General features: G+C 37.1%; 1 protein-coding gene across 1 annotated transcript in view; it reads right to left on the reverse strand.

Moving 5' to 3' along the window:
* Positions 1-23002, reverse strand: part of LOC306857394 (disintegrin and metalloproteinase domain-containing protein 11-like) — a gene marked incomplete at both ends in the record, with an annotated part of 58921 nt that overhangs the window by 10780 nt on the left and 25139 nt on the right. The window contains 12 exons of the mRNA XM_079397317.1: positions 304-367; positions 703-753; positions 863-943; positions 3747-3839; positions 4240-4311; positions 5728-5827; positions 6814-6865; positions 6967-7057; positions 14377-14461; positions 15462-15628; positions 15734-15805; positions 15889-15963. Of these exons, the coding sequence (XP_079253443.1) occupies positions 304-367; positions 703-753; positions 863-943; positions 3747-3839; positions 4240-4311; positions 5728-5827; positions 6814-6865; positions 6967-7057; positions 14377-14461; positions 15462-15628; positions 15734-15805; positions 15889-15963 (1003 nt within the window). The remainder of the gene's footprint in view (positions 1-303; positions 368-702; positions 754-862; positions 944-3746; positions 3840-4239; positions 4312-5727; positions 5828-6813; positions 6866-6966; positions 7058-14376; positions 14462-15461; positions 15629-15733; positions 15806-15888; positions 15964-23002) is intronic.

Consider the following 23002-nt stretch of genomic DNA (forward strand, 5'->3'; position numbering starts at 1 on the left):
CTACAACCACCTCAAATCTTCAAATCAGCTGAGTGAAGAGTTCTGCAGGCATCTTACATGTTTCATTAATCATTAATCTCTTTGTTTACATTAATATATTTTGATGAAGCATTATATGAATCATGTAAAATTAAAAACTTGAGATTTAACAAAACATCTAAACAGTATAGACCTACACTGACAAAAACAATTATGTCTATACACTAACAAAAACAATTATGTCTATATCCATAGTTAATATTCATTCCTAATAATATTCATGTTAAACAATATATATTGTCCAATATAAGAGACACTACTCACTGTGGCTCCAGAGCGCCTGGCACTGGGCATCCCTGGTCTTACAGCGACCCCCATAGCAGCGCCCCTGACAGAGCAAGAAGAGAGTACATCAGCTTACCATATACACATACTGTATACAATCAGCCTGACTTACACTTTTGAACACTTTTGTGTCCATACACTAAAAAGTTTAACTATAAGTCCAAGCCAACTGCCAAATCGGCCAGCACAACAAATAATAATAATAAAAACAAAATTACTGAGTGCCCCCCACTGCAACATTTAAATTAATTTTAATTTAAATCTAATCCAGTGTTATGCAGTAAATCATGTAAACAAAATACAGTAACAATGCTTAATACTATGGTTGCAAGAAACATGTAAGGTTCATATTTGACAGAAAAACAGAAATTATTTTACCAGTCCAGTATTGCACATGTAACCATCCAGTTTGTGGACATTATGTGGACACTGTTTGAGAAATTAATGAGAAGCATATGTAAATTTCTTACATTATTATGATTACTATTATTATGATAACAATGATTTAAATGATGATTTTATATAAATGTATTATTACTTTACTCGAATCGCCAGTGCATGTTTCTGGCACATCACAGTCATTTACTGCATCCCTGCAGATCACTCCTCTCTGCTCATACTGCAACACAAACAAAATGAATCACAAGAAATTATATTTTTTTAAAATTGACTGATGACTACTCCCTTCAAAAATGAATAGCGCATCCTCATGCTCTTCCAAAGCTGTATAGGCCAATTCACACTGCACCGACAGAGAGCAACAGACACATGTGTCAGGTTTTGTCAGATCAGTGTGTTACTCCTGTCAGCATCTGTTGGCGTTGGTTAATGACTATTTTAGCCATGTAGAATCAGCATGTCTTGGAATGTCTGAAAAGTGACATACTGTAATCTGGTGACAGTGACCGTTGGTCCGCATCTGCCAGTGCAGTGTGAATTGGCCTTATGACTTTCTTTCTTCTGTGGAACACAATAGGAGAAATTTTAAACAATATATTTATGGGAGAAATATGCTGAAATTTAAAAAGTTATTCACTGATACTTCTCTCCAGTGAACGCACAGCACCATTGTGGATTGGATACCATTGTAGATTGGATAATGGAGTCAATTTAGAAGAGTCTGATTTGTGAATGAATCATTGTGGCTGTTTTGTGACATGGGGTGGCAACTACCACCCAAAGAGAAAGCATTGTTACCTCCACATTAGTATGCCAATGTATTATATATAAATATAAACATTTTCCTGAACCAATTAGCATTTCAAATTTCTAGCTGCGAGATTGGAGTTTGCAAAATAAAAGTTTTCCCGGTGACAACAATAGATGTACCTAACAAGATCAAGTCGGTAATCAAGTCTATTTATAAATTAAAAATCAGTTAAAAATATTGTATATTCTTCTTGTTCTCCTTTGCATTATTAACTTGATGGTTTAAATGTACAGTATAATGTTCTAAGTGCATTTTTAACAAGGGATGACTTGGGGTCATGACTTAATTTTGTTGCGTTTACATTGATGAGGTGATTTGAGAGAAATGACTGAATGAGTTAAAATCATTGAGATAATATGCTCAAATGTACCACTGGGTATAGAATAGAAACCATCCGACAGTACATCTAAAAGTATTATCTCAACATGTCAGTGGTCTGAGTGGCCATATACTGTAAGTTACAAACAAGAAAAATGGTATTTCTTCATAGATTCTTTTTAGTGGTGCTTCACTGTGTAGAGATGAAAATGTGATGAAATAATGACTGATAAAAAAATAACTTGGGTAGAAAGCTGGTTGCTGCTGGGTTTTTCTTTGTTGGAAAGACGTTTTCTCATCTGGATCTTACATCCATTGAAAATGGCTTAAAGTGCAGTGGAATATGCATGACAGTGTATCAAAGGATCTTCAGTAACATAGTGGCAAGTTAACACACTGGGCTTGCAGACATTTAATGTCGCAATGTCATGAATGGATTGCCTGTATTTGGCAAGTGCTAAGGAAAAAAACAACTTAATGATCCATGGACGCGAAAGGCATGTTGGCCTGAATTGGATGTCTTGTGCTCTTCCAAAAAGTGTTAACTGACATTTATATTTCGCCTAAAAGGCTAAAGTCTAAATCTGTTGACCACTCCAAGACTGTTGAACTCACTGATTCACTAAAAGAAACAGTGACGCATTATTGCAGTGAATCCTTTTTTGAAGTATGTTTCTTTGAACAGTTCAGGTTGTACAAAATATATGTTATATTACCAGTTATCAGTGCCACATGTGAGTTTTTCAGCTTTGAAGATAATCAAAAGTCCCCCAGGGTCTACAGTGGCAGAGAGTAGATTGTCAATTCTCAGCATTGAGTCAAAACACACCAAGGTCTTGAATTTAGATGACTTTGTGAAAAGATTTGTTGAACAATTCAGACTTGCATCCTTTAGATGTCAACTGTAGAAAATATGTCTGCAATTGTAGATGTCATGTCTCTTAGTTTAGTATTTTATTTAGTCAAAGTCATGTTTCCAGTTTTGATATGTGATCTTGCCATGTGAATACTTTACGTCACGTGTTACGTTTTCATATGTTTGACTTGAAGCGGCACTGCAGACCGATCGGTGTATAACATCCAAATATTGTGAGAGCGATTGGAAAGCATACAGAGCCATCTGCTCTCTATAGCTCTCGCAGTACTTTGATGTCATATACCAACCAGTCTGCGCAGCGTCACTAGATTTCTTTTCTTGTCAGTTTTTTTTTTTTTTGTCACTTGTTGGTCAGTATACTAGTATTTTACCATCTAACATTATTTATTTATCCATTCACCGAATCCAGGTGTCTTGGACGACTTGGAATATAGCACAAATCATATGGTCTACTTATATGGTGCTTTTGCATACTTTATAAATCTTATAAAAATTTCTTTCATTACCAGTAATTAATCGCATTTTCTTTGTGTTCCACGGAAGAAAGTAAGTCATAAAGTTTTGGAAAGATATGAGGATGAGAAAATGATCATTTAATTTTTTTTAAAACTACCCCTATAAGTAATTATTCACAGAAAACTGCCCTCTCTGCCACAGCCTTCAAATCCCATTCATACATCTGCATATTCAAACTTTATGTGTTGCGATTCACTGTGTGACACAAGAAACATGCCATCTTCATGCTGCAATATACACAAATGCAAGAGATCTGCAACAGTGGAGGGGAATTTTCAGTAAATAACTTAAATTTGTGTAGTGTTTTTACACAAAGCTATTGTATTATGGACATTTTCTATGATGCTTCATGAGAAAGGACTGGCAAGCTCCAATAAGGACTAAAATCACCACTATGATGGTCCCTTGGTCCTATTTGGAGATTGACAACTCTTGGTCATGACATGAAGGTAAGCAGATGATAATCAAAATTTTTAGGTGAACAGTTCTAACACCACTTACCTTGCAACGGCTACAGCAGAGTCCATTGCTACACATTGCATCATGGGTCAAAGTGCATTTTTTACAGCATGCACCCCCGGCACGAGAGCAATCCTACAAGAGTGCACAGCCAGTAAGAACATCCCATTAGCTTATCACAACATTGCAATAATCACCTTCCTGTTCTCTTATATGAGCAAACTTTAAGGGACAGTTCACCCAAAAATGAAAACTCACCCTCCTCTTATTCCCAACCTATATGAGTTTTTTTTTCTCCATTGAGCCCAAAAAAATATATTTTGAACAATGTCGGTAACCAAACAGTTGACAGTAGCCATTGACTTCCATAGTATTCTTCCATACTATCGGAGTCAATGGCTAATGCCAAATGTTTGTAAATGATGAGTAAATGATGACAGAATTAAAAACAAAATTGTGAACTATCCGTTTAAGGCAGGGGATATAATAAAATTATATAAGGAAATGTGAAATGTGAAGGCATCTTGTCACCCACCACTTGGGAGCCACAGTCACATTCTTCTCCCTGTTCCACAAAGCCATTGCCACATTCAGGAGGATCCAACAACTGTAGCGACAGTAAATATGTAACTGCCCCATACTTTTATTAAATATGTAGTGTTGAGCAAGTTAAGCAATCTACAGTTCAAGCTACATGGTAAAAGTAGTTAAATACATTAAAGCTACTTCATATATTTATTGTGATGTCTGTGGTGGAAGATTTCCCAGCATGCACAAATAAGTGACAGTGTTTTTTTGTTGGTTTTATTTGTATAATTTGTACTTGTGTTGAATTTGATTATTTTTGTGTATGCTGAACACTCAGCATACACAAAAATAATCAAATTTGCCATTCTAACAGCCATAAAGGTCTACTTTTATCTGTCTACTCATTTTCCAAGATTTTGAACTCATCGTTTGCTACATAAGTGTCAGAATTCGGATCTCTGGAGAAGGAGATAGAAGACACTCTACAATGCTTTAATGTGCTGGATATCCACCACAACTGTCACAAGAAGAACATTGTGTACTGATGTGCAGAAGGCACAAGCACTGTGTGCTGGTACTCACACATTAGTGTCTGCAGCAGCATGTCCATCTCTCTCATGGACAGTGAATATGGTATTGGAATTAACAGAGAACACTCAAGATCCTGTGCAGCTACACAGTGTTGATGGAAGGAACTCAGGCGTTCATGAGAGGTCTATCAAGAGCCTAGAGCCAGGGAGACCTATACTACATACCTGCACACCCACAGTGATGCAACCTGCAACCAAAAGGAATCTACGATTTTAATTACAGGGAAAGATTTTGCTGATGAACATTGTATATTACATATAACACTGTATGCATGTGCGAGTGATTTGAGAGTTTGAAAAGAACAGTCCACCTGAATGTCTCTCTACACACGGTCAAAGGAGTACACTTTGAAACGTTTTGTGCACTCCACTATACACGAGATGAAGTGGAATGCGGAAAATAAAGCCTACCTGAGCCTTAAGAAGGGGGCAGTGTGATAACTGTGGTGCTTTAGGAGTGGGGTTCCAACTTCCAGCCTTCAATGTGGCAAAAGCCATGTACAGTTTATACTGACAGATTTGTACAGGGCATAATTGGTACTGGTTACATATATTTGCTATTCTTTTTAATTATGAAAGTGTTGTAAGCTCAGTGTACCTTTGTCATTGGATTGCAAAAGTTTTTGTCACCATCACTGTGACTGGCATGCTGAATATCCAGGACTCAGCATATTGTGTTGTTAACGCTCAATAAAATAATATCTGCTGTTGTAAAATGTCTTCTTGTCCTTCCACAAAGATTAGGTCAAAGACAACACAATTTGCTAGAATACTGTCTGTGAAAATGCATTTGCACTGTAGTATTTGATAAAATCACCCTACTACTAAAGCTTTTTTGCTTGTAATGTTGCAAATATATGCTAACAATTTTTTCCTCCCATTTTTAGAGGATCTTCCAGACAAACCTTGTTAGGTTTATTGAAGAGGCAACTCCCTCCTCCTTGCTGGAGGAATTGAATGTACTCCTCTATACTGCACCGTGAAAATTTTCTGGGTAGATAGTATCTGTCAGGATGACATAACACAGTTCACAGTGTTCAGCTACCCTTACATGGAAAGTGTGTAAAACTAATTGATAAGGACCAGCAAAATGCAATTTAATTTTTATCCAATGCAACTTCATTCAATGTATACATTATGGGTCATCCTAGGGATGAAATCTATGACTTTAGTATTGCTAATAAATGCTCCCCCAGTTGTGCTACAGAAACAAATTATTTTGTGGATATTAAGACTTGAAATGACTCTCCATGGTGAAGCACCAGTTCAAATAGAATCTTGCAGAGCAACTGGATCTCACAAATGTGTATAGCTAGCAATCTGAAGAGTAACAATCTGGATTAATGGCAAAGACATTTGAAGTCTATGACTCACTTGAGCACTAAGGTTACAGTAATGCAAGAAGGTTGTGCGCCATTCAGAAATGAATTGAGGATAGTTAAAATTCAAATTCAAATTCTCGATTTAAAGTCAATCTGAATTACGGTAGAAAACAATGCAGAATTACAGTTCAAATTTGAATGAACTGAAGTAAATTTACATTACATTTAAATTCAAAGAATTTGACATCAATTTGACTTGAACGTCGTTGGCTTGACAACCTTGTTTGTGAGTTTGAGGTTTTATAGGGGGCAGAGAAAATTACATAAATTTAATTTCAATGTATTTAATTATTCAGCTTTATTGGACCAGGGTTGAAAAGCACTTCCAGAATGAATTAACTGTTTCCTTTTTTTTTTTTTTTTAAATCGCAATTCAGTAAATTCCTATTTCTGTCATCCTGTGGGGTATGGTCAGTTCAATTCAATTCCTCAATTCTGAATTTTGTCCAACCTTTGCAAGAATTCTCATCATGTACAATGGGACCTCATGCTTGCAATGCAATTGCCAAACATTTGTGACTGAGCTTATGCACTCGCATCATACATTTATCTAGCATGAGTAGTAAAATAAAAATGCACCTATACAAAGTCCAAAAAAACATGACTCACCCAGTATCCTCCATGATGCAGCCTAACCACGGATCTGGACACTTACAGTCTCCTACAACACATACATTCATTACAACAGTCAACAGTCCTAATTTATTTTGATATATTTCGTCAAGAGTGGAAGGACTGTTTATGGAGTGGAAGGATGTTTACCTGCAGTAGCACGATCTTTATTCCACATCATACCAAGGTTCTGTCCTAAACTCTGACACAAGGTTATAGCCATGGGCCCCACGTTTCCATACTGACATGCACACATGGATGGAAAGTTAGTAGTCATTCAGCAGACTATTTAATGCAAAGTGTCTTGCAGTATGCTTACTACAGAAATAACCCCTCTGGTGATTATTAGCAGCATCAAGTGGAATTGTAAAATAAACTTGGAAATAAGTTTGGAAACTGTCTAGGCAAAGTGAGACTGAAAAAACATCATTTTGTGATAACTTTACACTGATCATTTTGTGATAACTTTGCATTGGGGAAAACAAGATATAAAAATATATTGTATTAAAAGTTATTTATAAACATCTCTAAACAGTGTTCTAATTGGTCTGTAGTGTACTAACTTTAAAGTGCCCCTGTTATGCTCTAAGTGAATGAAAACATCCTGCAAAGTTTTAAATCTGAAAGTGCACTGTGTATAAAGTTATTGTCTCTCAAACATTAGCATATTGCCCACCCACTTGTTGGTCTTTTCGCGTTGGTCTGAATGAAAATGCAAATTCATTCTTTGCCACTAGATGCAGCTTTTGGAGCAGTAAAAATAGTGGTTTCCCCGGTAACCCTGTACAAAAAGGAGCACTGTGCTCACAAACACATGTTTTATCAGGCATTACAGGTATGATGAAATGAAAATGAGACCACTCGGACCGCCGGTTAGCGTCACGCAAAGGAGGGGTTTGGAAAAATGAATCGTTGAATCGTTGAGCAAGTAAGGTAAAAACAAATGCATATTATAAGTAAGGATGTGTATCGTTTACATTTTATAAATACTGATACCGATACAGAAACTGCTCATCAATACTGGTACTTATCGATACTGCTATCGATACTATTTGGTGCAAAAAGATATGATGTGAAAAGTTGTTTTATTACTGCTGAACTTTAGCAACTGTATTAAAGTTCTTCAGTCAAGAGCGTCCATATTTTTTTCCTACTATCAAAGTCAGTGGGGACCAGCAATTTGATTGCCCATATTCTTCAAAATATATTATTTTGTGTTCCGTACAAGAAATTAATACAGGTTTGGTACAACATGACAGTGAGTAAATAATGACAATTTTCATTTCTGGGTGAACTCTCTTTAATGACAATCGGTGCAACATGATTAGTGCTGTCACTTTAAGAGCTGCACACATTTGTTTTTCTCTCAACTGTTTACATTCACTTTAGACATAACTAACTGTGTTTATATGTAAACCCAGGACTAGAAATGGGTTGAATTTCGAGGGGGGACGGCGTTTCACATCCAACTGGTTAGGTTTATTTGGAAATTAAAGTGATTTCTATATTTTATCCATTCAAAAGACTACGAAAGCGATCCCAGTTCGCCACATAAACGTAGCGCTATGTTTATGGTTCGCTGCGCAATGCCGTCTTTTGTCATTTAATACCAGCAGATTGCAGCCAATAGAAATGCCTCTCTATCTGTGTGTGTGCTGCTCCTCACAGCACAGATCGTGAAAGCAGACAGCAGTTTTTGCCATTCGTTATAACAAACAAAGTGTAGAGACGATGTAAATAATAGATTCAGTGTGCAGTGCAGAGAGCTTTATTAATTAAAATGGAAGCTTGAGAAATCGCGATGAACTAAGGAGGGTAACTCCTTTTTAATGATTATAAAGACAGTTTGTAAATGTGATATTGAATTTATACAACAGTTTTATATATTTCTGAATTCATACAAAAGTTAATATTAAGTGACTTACATTTTAGGAACACTGTTGTCTATTTTGCTCTATTTAGTCAACAAAAATATAGTTCAAAAACAAAGTCACAGCTGAGCTGCTGTGAATCTATATTCTCTGACACAGCGCTGTTTCGTTCATGAATGAATCTTTGCTTTTGAACAAATCTAGTGAGTCAATGATTCAATGACCCATCCATAAAGAGAGTCACTTGCTTCGTTCCTAAATGAATCAGCCGATCGAACGAATCGATTGAAAGAATGATTCAGTGACAAAGACAGTGATTTGTTTCAGTTTCAGTTTTAAAGTATAAATTATGTCATTTAAAGGGGTCATATGATGCGATTTCAAGTTTTCCTTTCTCTTTGGAGTGTCACAAGCTGTTCATGCATAGATAAGATCCTGAAAGTTGCAAAGACTAAAGTCTCAAACCAAAGAGATATTCTCTATAAAAGACTTGTGCACGCCCTCCTAAAACGGCTCATTCAAACATGCCCCCACATGTCTACGTCACTGTATGGGAAGAATTGCATAACACCGCCCAAATGTATAAGCAAAGAAAAAGGGCATGATTTTTATTCTTGCTGTAGTATTGTTGCTGCCACCAGCACCATGTCTTGGAGACGCTGTGTTTCGTTGTGAAAGTGAAAGTACTTTGTTTGGGCTTCCAAAAGAGGACACAACTAGAAATCAGTGGTTAAGTTGTATTTACAATACTGTTCCAGAACAGTTCAACCCAACTATTAGAGTGTGTGCAGCGCATTTTACAGAGGACTGTTTCCTGAACCTGGGAGAGTAACGTTAGCCTACAATGCCAGCTGTGCAAAGGCTGTTTCTATAAAGTGGGGCAATTCCAACTTTGCAAGGACAGTCTGGCGCTTCTTACGCACAACCTGTAAGTATATTTTCATATTTAAAGAATTTGCTACTGTCTATTCAAACGCGAGTTTTGAGCAGTGTAGAGTAGCTCTTGTTGTTTGCCGTTTCTCTGATCACATATGCACACATGGTAATGTTTACACGGCGCAATGCAACGCAACACGTAAAAAGACAGTATAAGTAATTATAATCAGTAATTATGACCCCACTGCATGCCACAAATGCCTCGTTTATACTGGGTTTTATTGTTTTTGTCTCATCACGCCGGGACACGGCATCACAATACGGTGAGGGGAGTAACACTTCCGTCACACGCTTGAGGTATTCGGCCAATCACAACGCACTGGATAGCTGGCCAATCAGAGCACAGCTCGCTTCTCAGAACAATGAACTTTGTAAAAATCGACGCGTTTCAGAAAGGTGGAGTATAGAGGAGCAACAATAATGTACAGTATGTGGAAAATAATGTGTTTTTTGAACCTTAAACCACATAAACACATTGCATTACACCAAATACACAAAATAATGTTCTTTTTAGCAAGGTCATATGACCCCTTTAAATAATTTAAATTTCTATATTCAAAACTTTATATTTAAAACATTAATCTCATAGCATTGCTATTATGAGATGCATTTATGCCACCTCTGAGTCTTGTCAAAAATTCTGTAAATATTCCTTAATACCACATTTTTGCTTTTCTGTGCCATGCAAAGATGAATTGTTGATGCTGATTTCATTTGACTGGTAACTTATTCTTCCTGATTGTATCTTATTATTTTAATTGAAAAGTTTTTGTTTAATAAAAATTTGAGATAAAAGCTTATAAATTATTCTGACAAGCTTAGGAACAAATTTTCTTCCAGTGATCCTGCTTCAGTTTGGAAAGGTATGAAAGACATCACCAGTTACAAGTCACCATCCCCCAGCGCTCTGGAGAATCAACAATTGACAGACAATTTGAATGTCTTTTACTGTAGGTTTGATAAATCACCCCACACCCGCCCTGAACACCTCTCCACACAACCATTAACACCTCCAGCAACCTCCTCTCCCCCACACCTACAATTCAAATCAGTGAAGATAACGTGCGCCAGGTCTTCAGAAAGAACAAAAGAAGGAAAGCACCAGGCCCAGACGGTGTGTCACCACCCTGCCTAAAAACCTGTGCTGATCAGCTGGCCCCCATCTTCACACAGATCTTCAACAGAAAACTGGAGCTGTGTGAAGTCCCCTCATGCTTCAAACGCTCCACCATCATCCCCGTCCCAAAGAAACCCAAAATCACTGGACTTAATGACTACAGACCTGTGGCTCTAACATCTGTGGCCATGAAATCATTTGAAAGACTGGTTTTGGCTTATCTGAAGGACATGACCGGACCCTTACTGGACCCCCCGCAGTTTGCCTACAGAGCAAACAGGTCTGTGCATGATGCAGTCAATATGGGACTGCACGTCATCCTGCAGCATCTGGACAGACCAGGGACTTATGTGAGGATCCTGTTTGTCGACTTCAGCTCCGCTTTTAACACCATCATCATGGACACCCTTCAGAGTAAACTAACTCAGCTCTCCGTCCCAACCTCTGTCCGTCAGTGGATCAACAGCTTCCTGACAGACAGGCAGCAGTTAGTAAAGCTTAGTAAATTCACATCCAGCACCCGCACCATCAGCACTGGAGCTCCTCAGAGCTGCGTTCTCTCCCCACTGCTCTTCTCCCTCTACACCAACGACTGCACCTCTAAAAACCCCTCTGTCAAGCTCCTGAAGTTTGCAGACGACACCACACTGATCGTCCTCAACCAGGACGGTGACGAGTCTGCTTACAGACAGGAGGTTAAGGAGCTTGCTGTACGGTGCAGTCTTACTAACCTGGAGCTTAACACGCTCAAAACTGTGGAGATGATAGTGGACTTCAGGAGGAAACCCCCCTACTCTCCCCCCACTCACCATCATGGACAGCACTGTGACTGCAGTGGAGTCATTCAGATTCCTGGGCACCTCCATCTCTCAGGACCTGAAGTGGGACAATCACATTGACTCTATTGTGAAAAAGGCCCAGCAGAGGTTGTACTTCCTGCGCCAGCTGAGGAAGTTCAACCTGCCACAGGAGCTGCTGAAACAGTTCTACTCTGCCATCATTGAATCCATTCTCTGCACTTCAATAACTGTCCGGTTCAGCTCAGCTACCAAATCTGACCTCAAAAGACTACGGAGAGTAGTCCGGTCTGCTGAGCGAATCATTGGTACAACCCTCCCCACTCTCCAAGAACTGTACTTATCCAGAGTGAGCAAAAGGGCTGGTAAAATCACTCTGGACCCCTCACATCCCTCTTGAACGGTTACCGTCTGGTCGACGCTACAGAGCTCTGAGAACCAGAACAACCAGACACAGAAACAGTTTCTTTCCTCAGGCAATCCATCTCATGAACACTTGACAATAAAACACAGAACAAACTCTATTTATTCACCACACTTGCTTGCTTTATTTATCTAATGTTTTTTTTTTTTTTTTTAAATTTGTACATATCAGACCTCTACACACATAATTGTCTATATTATATATTGTATTTTTGCTGTATTATATATTGTACATTGCCTATTTGGATATTTGTATTATTCTTTATTACCTGTGTCCTGTCCTGTTGCTGCCTTTCTGTTGCACTGTGGAGCTTCTGTCACTAAAAAAAAGTAGGACCACTAGTGCTCCTGAAAATAAATGTAACCATAGAGTCCTTAAGAAAGCAATATTAAAAACTAACTGCAAACGTTTTTGCAAAGTGTAAACTATTAAATATACTGTAATCTACAAATCATGCAATACTGTACCAGTAAATAAGAATTGTTTTGAGGGCTTAGCTAAACAGGCCAATTAGAGACACTAATCCTTCTAATTTTTTATAAAATCATTCTTTAATTTCACTAATCAATCTTTTTTTATTATTATTTTTTATTAAACACAGGGGTTCATTAATGATGCTTTCATTATAACGTGCAAATTCACACACAACTTATCTTTAATTTGGCCAGAATTGCAGGTGCTTGTCTTAATATACAAGAAGGTTTAGAGAAAATATTAAATAAGTTGTTAAATATTATTATAGATTATAAAATGTTTTATAATTAAATACATCCGAAAGGCCATTTAAAATTACCATTATTACCCCCCCCTTCCAAGCTAGAGTCCCCCCCAGTGAATTTTGGCCATTTCCACCACTGTGTAAACCTTGTGTGTTTTTAAAAGTATAAGCGCAATAAGACGCTACCTAAGATAACTAATAAGGTGCTGTTTGACCGGCCTTTTAGTTTAGCTTCAGGTCAGGTGTATGCACTCTGAAAAATGTCTCACACATGTCTCAGAACAGCAAGCGCATGAAATGTTTAACCGACAAGGCTTTAAAGCACACACAAATAATGTAATTTTGTGATTGCGAATAAGTGCAGTGTCTCATGAGTGTAACTCTACCTCTGAATCAACATTTGATTAACATTGTGTCTCACGAGTTGCAGTTGGAGCTGGAGCCGGAAGACATAGTAAATACAGCACATTGCTTGAGGTAGATGATGTGTTTTGTTAGTAAATATTTAATTATATAACTAGTGTTGCCTCCTTTGTTCACCATTATACTACTGCATATATTGCATCTGACACTTGTGTCGCTTAATTTTGTAATGTGAGCCCACACTTTCGAACGTTTCACTCTTGCCGCAAACACATACCGCACATGCGCATGGATGTCACACGCACGTCGAGCAAACGTCGGCCACATCATTCAGTGATGGAAAATGACAAGCAGCAACTTCAAATTCGCCATTAACATTGAAGTATACGGAGATAAAACAACGCAAGTATCAATAACAGTATCGTTTGTCCTGAAGCTTATCGGTAGTCTTGCATGCATGTCAGCCTGTTATTGGGGACTCCCAAAACCAAAATATGAACCTTTCATTACCCATAATAGGAGCACTTTAATCAATCAGTAAAGCTATAAAGCAGTGCTGACCCAATAACCTTCAAAAAAGAAACTTGGAGTTTAATCCATCAGTCAGGCACCAAAGCTGCCAAAGGTGCAGGATACGCATGTCTGATTGTGATGTGTAGGCTATACTGCCATTTTTAATCAGCAATCAATCAAAAAGAAAATCATTACTGTTGGTCTATAATGATAAATTAAAGTTATTTTATAGTTATGGTAAAGTTACTTTACATTTAAACCAATTATTACCAATTAATAAGGATTTATGCCAAAATCCCACTGTGAAACCTTTTTGGAGGCCACTGCAGTTCCACCCCATCTGACATCACTGCTTGAGCCAATTTTGCTTTGTCAGGCTGGCTGGGATGTGAAAATAATGAACAGCAAATGCTAATCAACTGACTACTGGATTACTTATAGTTGGCTCTGCAAATTAGGCTGGGATAGAACAAAATCAATTAATTGACATTTAAAAAGAAAAGAAAAGTGTCTGTTCTATTCAAGAAAGAAGCCATATTTAAAAGTAAATCTGTAGCCAGTTGCAGAGCTTGCTCCCTTCTGAAATACTGTTGGCACACGATTGTTGCAAATTAACAGACCTTGATACTTATTTGGAAATTATTTGATTGAGATTATGAAGACAAACTTTTATTTTTTCTTTAGAACACCAGTCATTTATAATAAGAAAATAGGGTCATGTTTAATTCACGTTCACAATGTTACTCAAGGACAAAATGGTGATGGCTCAGTGTTGCTTTTTGCTATTTGGCAGCTCTGAGCTTTGGCCATTTAGCTCTCACCTCATTGACCCCTCCTCCTCGTGTTGGTGAGCAGATCCCCTCAATGTAGGCAGTGCCACTGCTTCTGCTCTGAAATGTGCGCCCCCTACGGGCCAAATAATACCAATAATATTTTCAGGAAATTATTTTTTTCCTCTTTTGATGCATTTCTGATTGAAACAAGAGTGTTTAGGGGGAAGGATATAAAACATTATAAGGTTTCGTTTCTTAACATTAGTTAACTACAGTAGTTTACATAAACAATGAAAACACTAATAAAGCATTTATTAATCTTAGTTAAATGTTGGTTACAACATTAAACACAACATTTTTAAAATAAAAAGGTGTATCTATTAATGTTATTTAATGGACCTGAGCTTACATGGACTAACAATGAACAGTTATATTTTTATTAACTAACTTTAACAAAGATTAATAAATATTGTAGCAACATTGTTAGTTAATGTGTTTAACATAGTTAATAAATAAAACCTTATTTTAGGTCAATTTCTTAGTAAGTGACAGATTTTAAAAAGTGTCCTAACCAGATGTGCCACAACACTACGTCACACGATAAAATTTATCTTTCCCATGTTAATCTGAGTTTGAACAGCATACAAACTACAGCAATGGTAATCTCAGGCACTGATTATGTGCTAATGTGAGATTGAATATCACTTTACATGACTTTTATATTATACTAAAAGCGACAATACATAATTTACCTCAGACACTAAGTGTAAACAAAGTTTATTCTATGACGAAGTTTATATCAGTAACTCAGTATGTATTTAATGATGTTAAAATGGTTTAATATTTATGAATTACATTAAGTACTCATCTATTTCGCTGGAGTGTAAGTGTAATAGCAGAGAGAGCCTGTTCACCCACTCTTCTGATTGGCTATGATTGATTTTGTCTGTTTCGATTCTGATGTGGACAGACAAATAGTTTGTTGCTGGAATCTTATCGTGTTGTGACTGGTTAGAACACTGCGTTATCTATATTGAATGGATATTTACATTCAGTATGTTTATATTGCATGTTTCAAATGCAGTGACCGAGCCTGAGTGTGTCATCTGTATGTAGAAGGAAAGATAACATACGAGAGCAGGTGAGCTGCATCACTCTTCTCTTTGATATTCTCCTTCCTGTATTTCATAAAGTCACGCAGGGTCACCAAAGGGTCGTCGCCAACAGAAACCATGTTCTGAGTGGACCATGTCTCCATGGCGACAAGCACAATTCTAGTGTTCAGCTGCTCCTTGTAAATCTGGAATTTAATAAGATGTTTTGTTAAGTATAAAAATTGCTACAGTACTTAAAGAGAACGTCATGAGAAAGACCGTGAATATGTCTGTCAAACTTCAGGACGTACAGCATCAGCCATGTTCACTACAGCTTTGGCAAAGTTCCGCGTCTGAGGGGCTGATCTTCGCATCTGTACAAACTACAAAGAGAAACATCAAGACAAATATCACATAAAAAGAAATACAGAAAAGAATAACTAAAAAGTAAAATAGGAGATCTTACCAGTTCATAATCATTGACCACTAGTAACTCTACATACTTTGTTTCACTCTGAACTGTGCGTGGACCCCTCCGAATCTGTAGAGGGACACATGGAGTCACAGATTTAGGCAAACCAATGAATTTAAAAGGTTGAAGCAACACCACAGAATGTGCCATGTCAGTGTCGCCTGCAGCTGTACGGCTATATCTGGAAAACTTTTCCCCTGTAAATATTAAGTAGAAATATTATGTGTATCCTGTACATATGTCGACTAAACCAACAATGTCATTCATTCATAAATTAATAATTATTTTGAGTTGGTTCTTTCTTTTCAGAGAATTAGCCAAAATGAGTTTTCAAAGAGGTGAATCGATTTGTTCAGACTCACAGACTGAAATATTTAGCACCGTTCATCAGTCAGTAAAAAACTATAACGATACTAGTTGCCGTTCACACTGAGAGTGTTTTTGAATCTGCCCGTGCTGTTTTTCAGTTGTATTCCTATGTAAACGTACACTAAATGAATCTCTTTGACCATTGTGTTGCTTTTTCATGTCTTAGAATTTTTTGAATTGTCTAGAGAAGATTTTCTTCAGCTTTACCGTTGCTCTCACTGATTGTTTGGTCTTAAGAGTCTCAAATCTTAGAGATGCTAATAATCAAGAAAATTAAAACTCTTTCAGAGTTGAATTGAATTTTTAGAGTTGGTTTTGAAAAAATAAAATAAATGACCTCTGTGATAAAATCCTACATGTGTCTCTTTGACATGTTTCTGTAATGATGATCAATGTTCACGATATAGCCAGTGTGAAGTACATGCTGTGATGGAAATGTTTTGATGGAGAATGTTGAAAAACAAATGATTGAAACTTTTTTTTAAAAACAAAAATTATAAAAAGTTTGATTTCTATTTCATATAATTCCTATTTTAATTAAATGTTGCAATTAAAATGTTAAAATGTAGGGTACGATATTTAATGAATAGCTATGTTTTCTAACTTTACGTTTTATTCGAATATCAAGGTCTGAGATTTATTCAAAAGGTTGGACTAATTGGTCTCTGGAAATCTGTATTATTGAATCTGTCATATTCTGTATGTTGAATGGCAAATGTTATTGTGTCGCTTTTGTAATGAAACATTTGTGGACACGTTCAAGTTTTGTGATTTGTCGAGTTTTTATTTTGAAGTAAGGCTGATGATACACAGGGCAACTTTTTGAGCAATTTTACTTGTGCACTTGTCCATTGAGAATTTTACATTTTAATCTGGATAATTTAGACCAGTCGTGGGCGCTGTGTTTTACCTGGTTGTCCGTTGATGGCAACATTGCTCAAAAATGCCCCGTGTATCATTCGCCTACAAAGGTAAAATAAGACCAATGTAAAATGAATTCTGGTAAATGGCTTCTGTGGTGAAGAACAGATGTTGTGCAGAGAGAGAAAGGATGCAAAAGAAAAGCCCTCCATTAAGCTGTGACCTTGTAGCATTTCCCAGTGGGAACTCTTAAGAGGGTTATTATGCACGAGGTTACAAACGTTTGTCCTTTTTTACGTGTTTCCCAAATATGCACTTCACATTAATGCTCTTAAGTGCTACTTCAGCTACCCCCCCCCCCCCCCTATTCTTATTTATCTCTTATCACGTACGATGTTTGTTGTATATTTTCCATTCAAGGGGCAGTAAAGTGTGCGAGACGTGAATTTCAATTGTATTTATTTACAGAGGTACACACGTGGTCAAAATTGTTGGTACCCTTTGAATATGATCAAAGAAGGCTGTAGAAATAAAATTGCATTGTTAATCTTTTTGATCAATTATTTTTTTTAAAAATCACAAAAATCTAACCTTTCATTGGAGATTAAGAATGTAAAATGGGGGGAAATATCATTATAAAATAAATGTTTCTCTATTACACATTGGACACAATTAACAGTACCCTTTTATTCAATGAATTTGAAACCTCCATTTGCCAAAATATAATAGGAGTTTTCTCCTATAATGCCTGATGAGGTTAAAGAACACCTGACAAGAGATCATTCCTTCATCCAGAATCACTCCAGATCCTTTAGATTCACAGCTCCATGACAGTGCTTCTTCTCTTCAGTTCACCCCACTCATTTTCTATAGGGTGCAGGTCAGGGAACTGAAATGGCCATAGCATACGCTTGGTTTTGTGCCCAGTGACCCATTTTTGTGTTGTTTTTAAGATTTGTTTTTGGATTATTGTCCGATTGGAAGATCCAAACATGGCCCATTATAAGATTTCTAACAGAGTCGGTCACTTTTTCATTTTTTATCTGTTGGTATTTGATAGAATCAGTGATGCCATGTGTCTAAACAAGATGTCCAGGACCTCCAGCAGAAATATAGGCAAAAACATTAAAAATACAGCAGTATATTTCATTGCACACATGGGGTACTTTTTATCCCTGTGTTCACCAAACCCATCTTGAGTGTTTGCTGCTAAAAAGCTAATTTTTTTTGTTATATCTGACCATAGAAGCCAGTCCCATTTGAAGTTCCAGTCGTGTCTCACAACTGAATATGCTGTAGATTGTTTTTTGGTAAAAGCATTTTCTTTTCTTGATTTTTTTCTTGAAGCCCTCCCGAACAACATGTGGTGATGTAGGTGCTGTTTGATAATTTTTTAAAGGTTTTCTGACCCCGAAACTCAACCTTTTTCTGTAATTCTCCAGCTGTGATCCTTGAAGAGTCTTCGGCCACTCAAACTCTCCTTCTCACCGTGCATTAGGACGATATAGACACATATCCTCTTCCAGGCAGTTTTGTAACATTTTATGTTGATTAGAAGAGCTGATAAAATGTAAAAACTGTAACTTGAATGCAATGTAAGTCGCTTTGGATAAAAGCGTCTGCTAAATGCATAAATGTAAATGTAAATGTAGAAATTCTTAATTATTGCCCTCTTTTCTTAAAGCCACTTCACTCATTTGTGAAGCTCAATTATCTTTTGCTGCACATCAGAAATATATTCTTTGGTTTTTCTCATTGTGATGGATGATTACGGGAATTTGGGCTTTGTTTTCCCTCCTATTTATATTTCTGTGAAACAGGAAGCCATGGCTGGATAATTTCATGCTCATAATCACACTGGTGTGCTCAAAATTGTGAAAATGAATGGAGGACTGGGATTGGGAAACGCTGATCTACATAATTAAATATTATTTAATTGTATTTAGCTTTGCTATAGAGACATTCACCAAGGGGTGCCCCTTGATCCTCAAAGTGACCGTGACAGCAATGCTGCTCAGCACCGCAGCTCTGGATATTAAAGAGGAAGAAGAGGTTTTGAAATAAAAATAAATTAAGGTTATTCTCTTTAATTTGGCCATATTAGGAGGGTAGGCCACTGGGTCTTGTTGCCTCTCTTCTAGGACACATGGAAGGGAGTTGTTGCCATAGGGTTATATTTCTAAAATAGAAGCAAAGTGCCCCCCCAAATGTCTCCACCGACATTTTGAAATTCAGCTGCATATTGAATGAATTGTAGGCCTGTGTTTTATTTGCTGTTGTGTTTCTCCCTCCCCTTTTCCCAACCTCTACCCTCCCACAGCTTGACACATTTTTTTGCTGTGCTAACATAGAGTGATTTCACAACCCTTTCACAAGCTAGTCTCAGCCTCAGATGTCATACCCACTGACCGCCCACAATCTGTTCGAGGGGCGTTTTGTATACAAAATTGAAAAACAGGGCCTTGAATCAAACCGTTAATTGGCTGTTCATGGCAAAAATATCTTTCTCATTGCCAGATTGTTTCGTGCCTTTTCCTGCTTTCTCGCCTGTATTTATCGGAGTAAACTCTACTTCTGTCATGTTTGAGTTGCGTTTTGTCTTGTCTAGTGCTCTGTCCAATCCCTTTATGGATATAATTCTGACATTATTTTGGGTGGGGGTGGTTGTAACTAGCCTAGCTTCAGTAATTTCAGTCTCCCTCAAATTCTCTTTAATATATTTACCGTGTTCAGGCTCAGTGCAGTATAACAGCACTCGTCAATGTCTAAATGTTTGAGATTACCAATCAAATCAAAGAATGTGAGGGTTGAATGTTCACAGAAACTAAATAGGAATTGTACTGTGGCACTTCTAATAGTTAAAGAATGTAGGATAAGATGTAAGCAACTGAGCATGAAAGCAAAATTTTGTCATTTTGAACGTCATCTACATTATTCTTCACACAATGTAATTGTTAATTGTGAATGTAATGGGCAAAGACAAGGAAACATTAACAGTTGTATTCAGCATGGTAAAAGATAAAGTTTCAATGTGTTCAAATTGTGAACGCTACCTGGATTTCTTGGTAGACTTTCAGTAATTTCACATAGAAAATTATTAAATGATAAAACTCAAAGAGTTATCACCCTTAGAACTGCACCAGAAAATGGTAAAAGTTGTGGCTTTCTCTTAAGTGTGTTTTATTGTTATAGGGTTAACTTTAGGGTTAGGGTTAGGTTTAGGACAGTGTCAAATAAAAAAAATATATTATTTGCAAATAAATAAAATAAACAAACTTTTCATCTTTTTTTCCTCTTTATTTTTTTCTTTTCTCTTTCTATTTTGTATTGGCTAGTAGAAGTTCTGAATGAGTGGTCACCTAAAAATTTGGTAGCCAAAGTGACTTTTGAGTGAAAAATTTCATTTGAAAACCTGCCTCTCATAGCATGTACTGCTGAGTCAACAACTAATGGCACCGCATCACTGTTATGTGAGCCGGATCAATTACTGATGTAATCAAGCCATTAATATATTTCCAGTACATTTTATTAGCTATACTTCCTGCTGTTCAGCAAAAGACATCAGAAATATCCCTCCCCTTTATGGAACCCTTATTCAGTTAGTTTACTGTTGGAGTAAATGGAGCACTGGTAGTTATGAGTTAGCAAAATCCATAGGTATCATAGAATTATATACTCCAGGTTACTGGCTCATTTAAAGTTGGAGCTGACTGTCAAACGTGTCTGAAAATGTTTTGATTGCGTAACTTGTGGATCAGTGCTGACTAGAGATGCAAACAGTTTCAGACAATTCAATCCGATTTGGTGAATTGTTTCAACAGTTCACAAAAAGAATAATTTCAAAAGAACGAATTTGATTATTTCATCTTAGTCATCACCATATTCACCTTAAACACCTAATCAGTGCTGAACCGCAACAATAGGCCTAGTTTTTATAATATTGGGAAGACCATGGGCCCCCCATTTGTACAATGCCCAAAAATGTCCAAAAAAAGTTCAAAAGCAGTGCAACCATTACTAATCTTTAATTTTTATATTACATTTTATTGTCTTTTCAATCACGTATGCAAAATTATCATCATTAACATAATCCTAGATGATGACGACTACTACTTATTTGAGGAACTATGTTTAATTTATGTTTAATTTAAAGACCCATTTTATTTGGGCACTGAACGGGGAAGTCGGGGCCTAATGGTTAGAGAGTCGGACTTGCAATCCAAAGGTTGCGGGTTCGAGTCCCCAGATGGCAGGAATTGTAGGTGGGGGGAGTGAATGTCCAGCGCTCTCTCCACCCTCAATACCACGACTGAGGTGCCCTTGAGCAAGGCACCGAACCCCCAACTGCTCCCCGGGCGCCGCAGCATAAAATGGCTGCCCACTGCTCCGGGTGTATGTTCACGGTGTGTGTGTGTTCACTGCTGTGTGTGTGCACGTTGGATGGGTTAAATGAGAGTTGCTGAAATCGCGTTTGGTCTCGTACTGTATCGTGTATCTTGTCAGTGTGTGCACTTGCTTGGCCATTTGTAGTTGATAAACAGGAAAGTGGGTTCAAGCGCCAGCAGAAGGCAGTGTAATGGAAGTGGTCTTTAAGAGAAGCAGTCTATCAGCGGAAGTTTAAAATCAGCTCGTAAGTGTATTTACTTGTCTCAGTGTTTAGCGCATTTGCCGTTGCTAGGAAACGCTTATTTTGTTTACTAGGATGAGAGTTGCTGAAATCGCGTTTGGTCTCGTACTGTATCGTGTATCTTGTCAGTGTGTGCACTTGCTTGGCCATTTGTAGTTGATAAACAGGAAAGTGGGTCCAGCTGAATTGAAATGATCATTTGTTAGATTGGTATAATAAAGGTTATTATACCGCGGCAGCGGTCGCGGCAGTCGTCGTGTGAAGCCCTCTTAGTGTGAAGACCAAAGAGTGTAAAGACCATCGACTCTACCGTGCGACTCCACCGGGCAGGGACACCGGCAAGGGATAGTAGTAGCTTTTTATTTAATTTTTTCATTGATATGTTTATTATTGAAATGTTGTTGTTATATGCATGTGTTAATTTTATTTAATTTCTTTCTTTTCTTAAATATGTGGGTAGATAGTATTTATAGAGTTGTAACTTTTTAGTTTTAGTTACTTTTTCTTATTTGTAAGTCGCTTTGGACAAAAGCGTCTGCTAAATGACAAAAGTAAAGTAAGTAAGTAAAGTAAATGCAGAGCACGAATTCCGAGTATGGGTCACCATACTTGGCTGAATGTCACTTCACTAACATGAGTTGGTTAATATTAAAATTCATGCTGACTTGAGAGTGAATAACCAGTTAAATATTGATCTGTTCATCAAGTGATGTTTGAATAACTTATGTTTGTGTTTCAATTTAAAAGACTTGGAACTTTAGGACCCCTTTTAGCTGCTGAAACATTTTGTGTTCTACAGAAGAAGGACAATTATACAAGCTTGAAATAACATAAGAGTGAGTAAATGACAGCAGAGATTAAAAATGTACACTTCTGGTCAAATGTTTCGAATCATTAAGATTATTTTTGTGTGTTCAGTTTCAACAAAAGTATAAATTCAGAACTGTTTTCAACATTTCTAATAATAATAAAAAGAAAAACATTTCTTGAGCAGAAAATCTGCATATTAGAAAGATTTCAGTATCACTTTCCACTGAAGACTGGAGTTATGGCAGCTGAAAATTCAGCTTTGTTGACACAAATAAATTACACTTTAAAACAGAATACAGTTATTTTAAATTGTAATAATATTTCACAACATTACTATTTTTACTGGTTTTCCTAATTAACTTTTGAGCGGTAGTGAAAGTGAAAGACACCTAATATAAAGTGAGACTAACCTACGATATAAGCATGCAGGGCTCAGTTAGG

The sequence above is a fragment of the Barbus barbus genome (assembly GCF_936440315.1).
Source record: "Barbus barbus genome assembly, chromosome: 38".
Taxonomy (NCBI): Eukaryota; Metazoa; Chordata; class Actinopteri; order Cypriniformes; family Cyprinidae; genus Barbus; species Barbus barbus.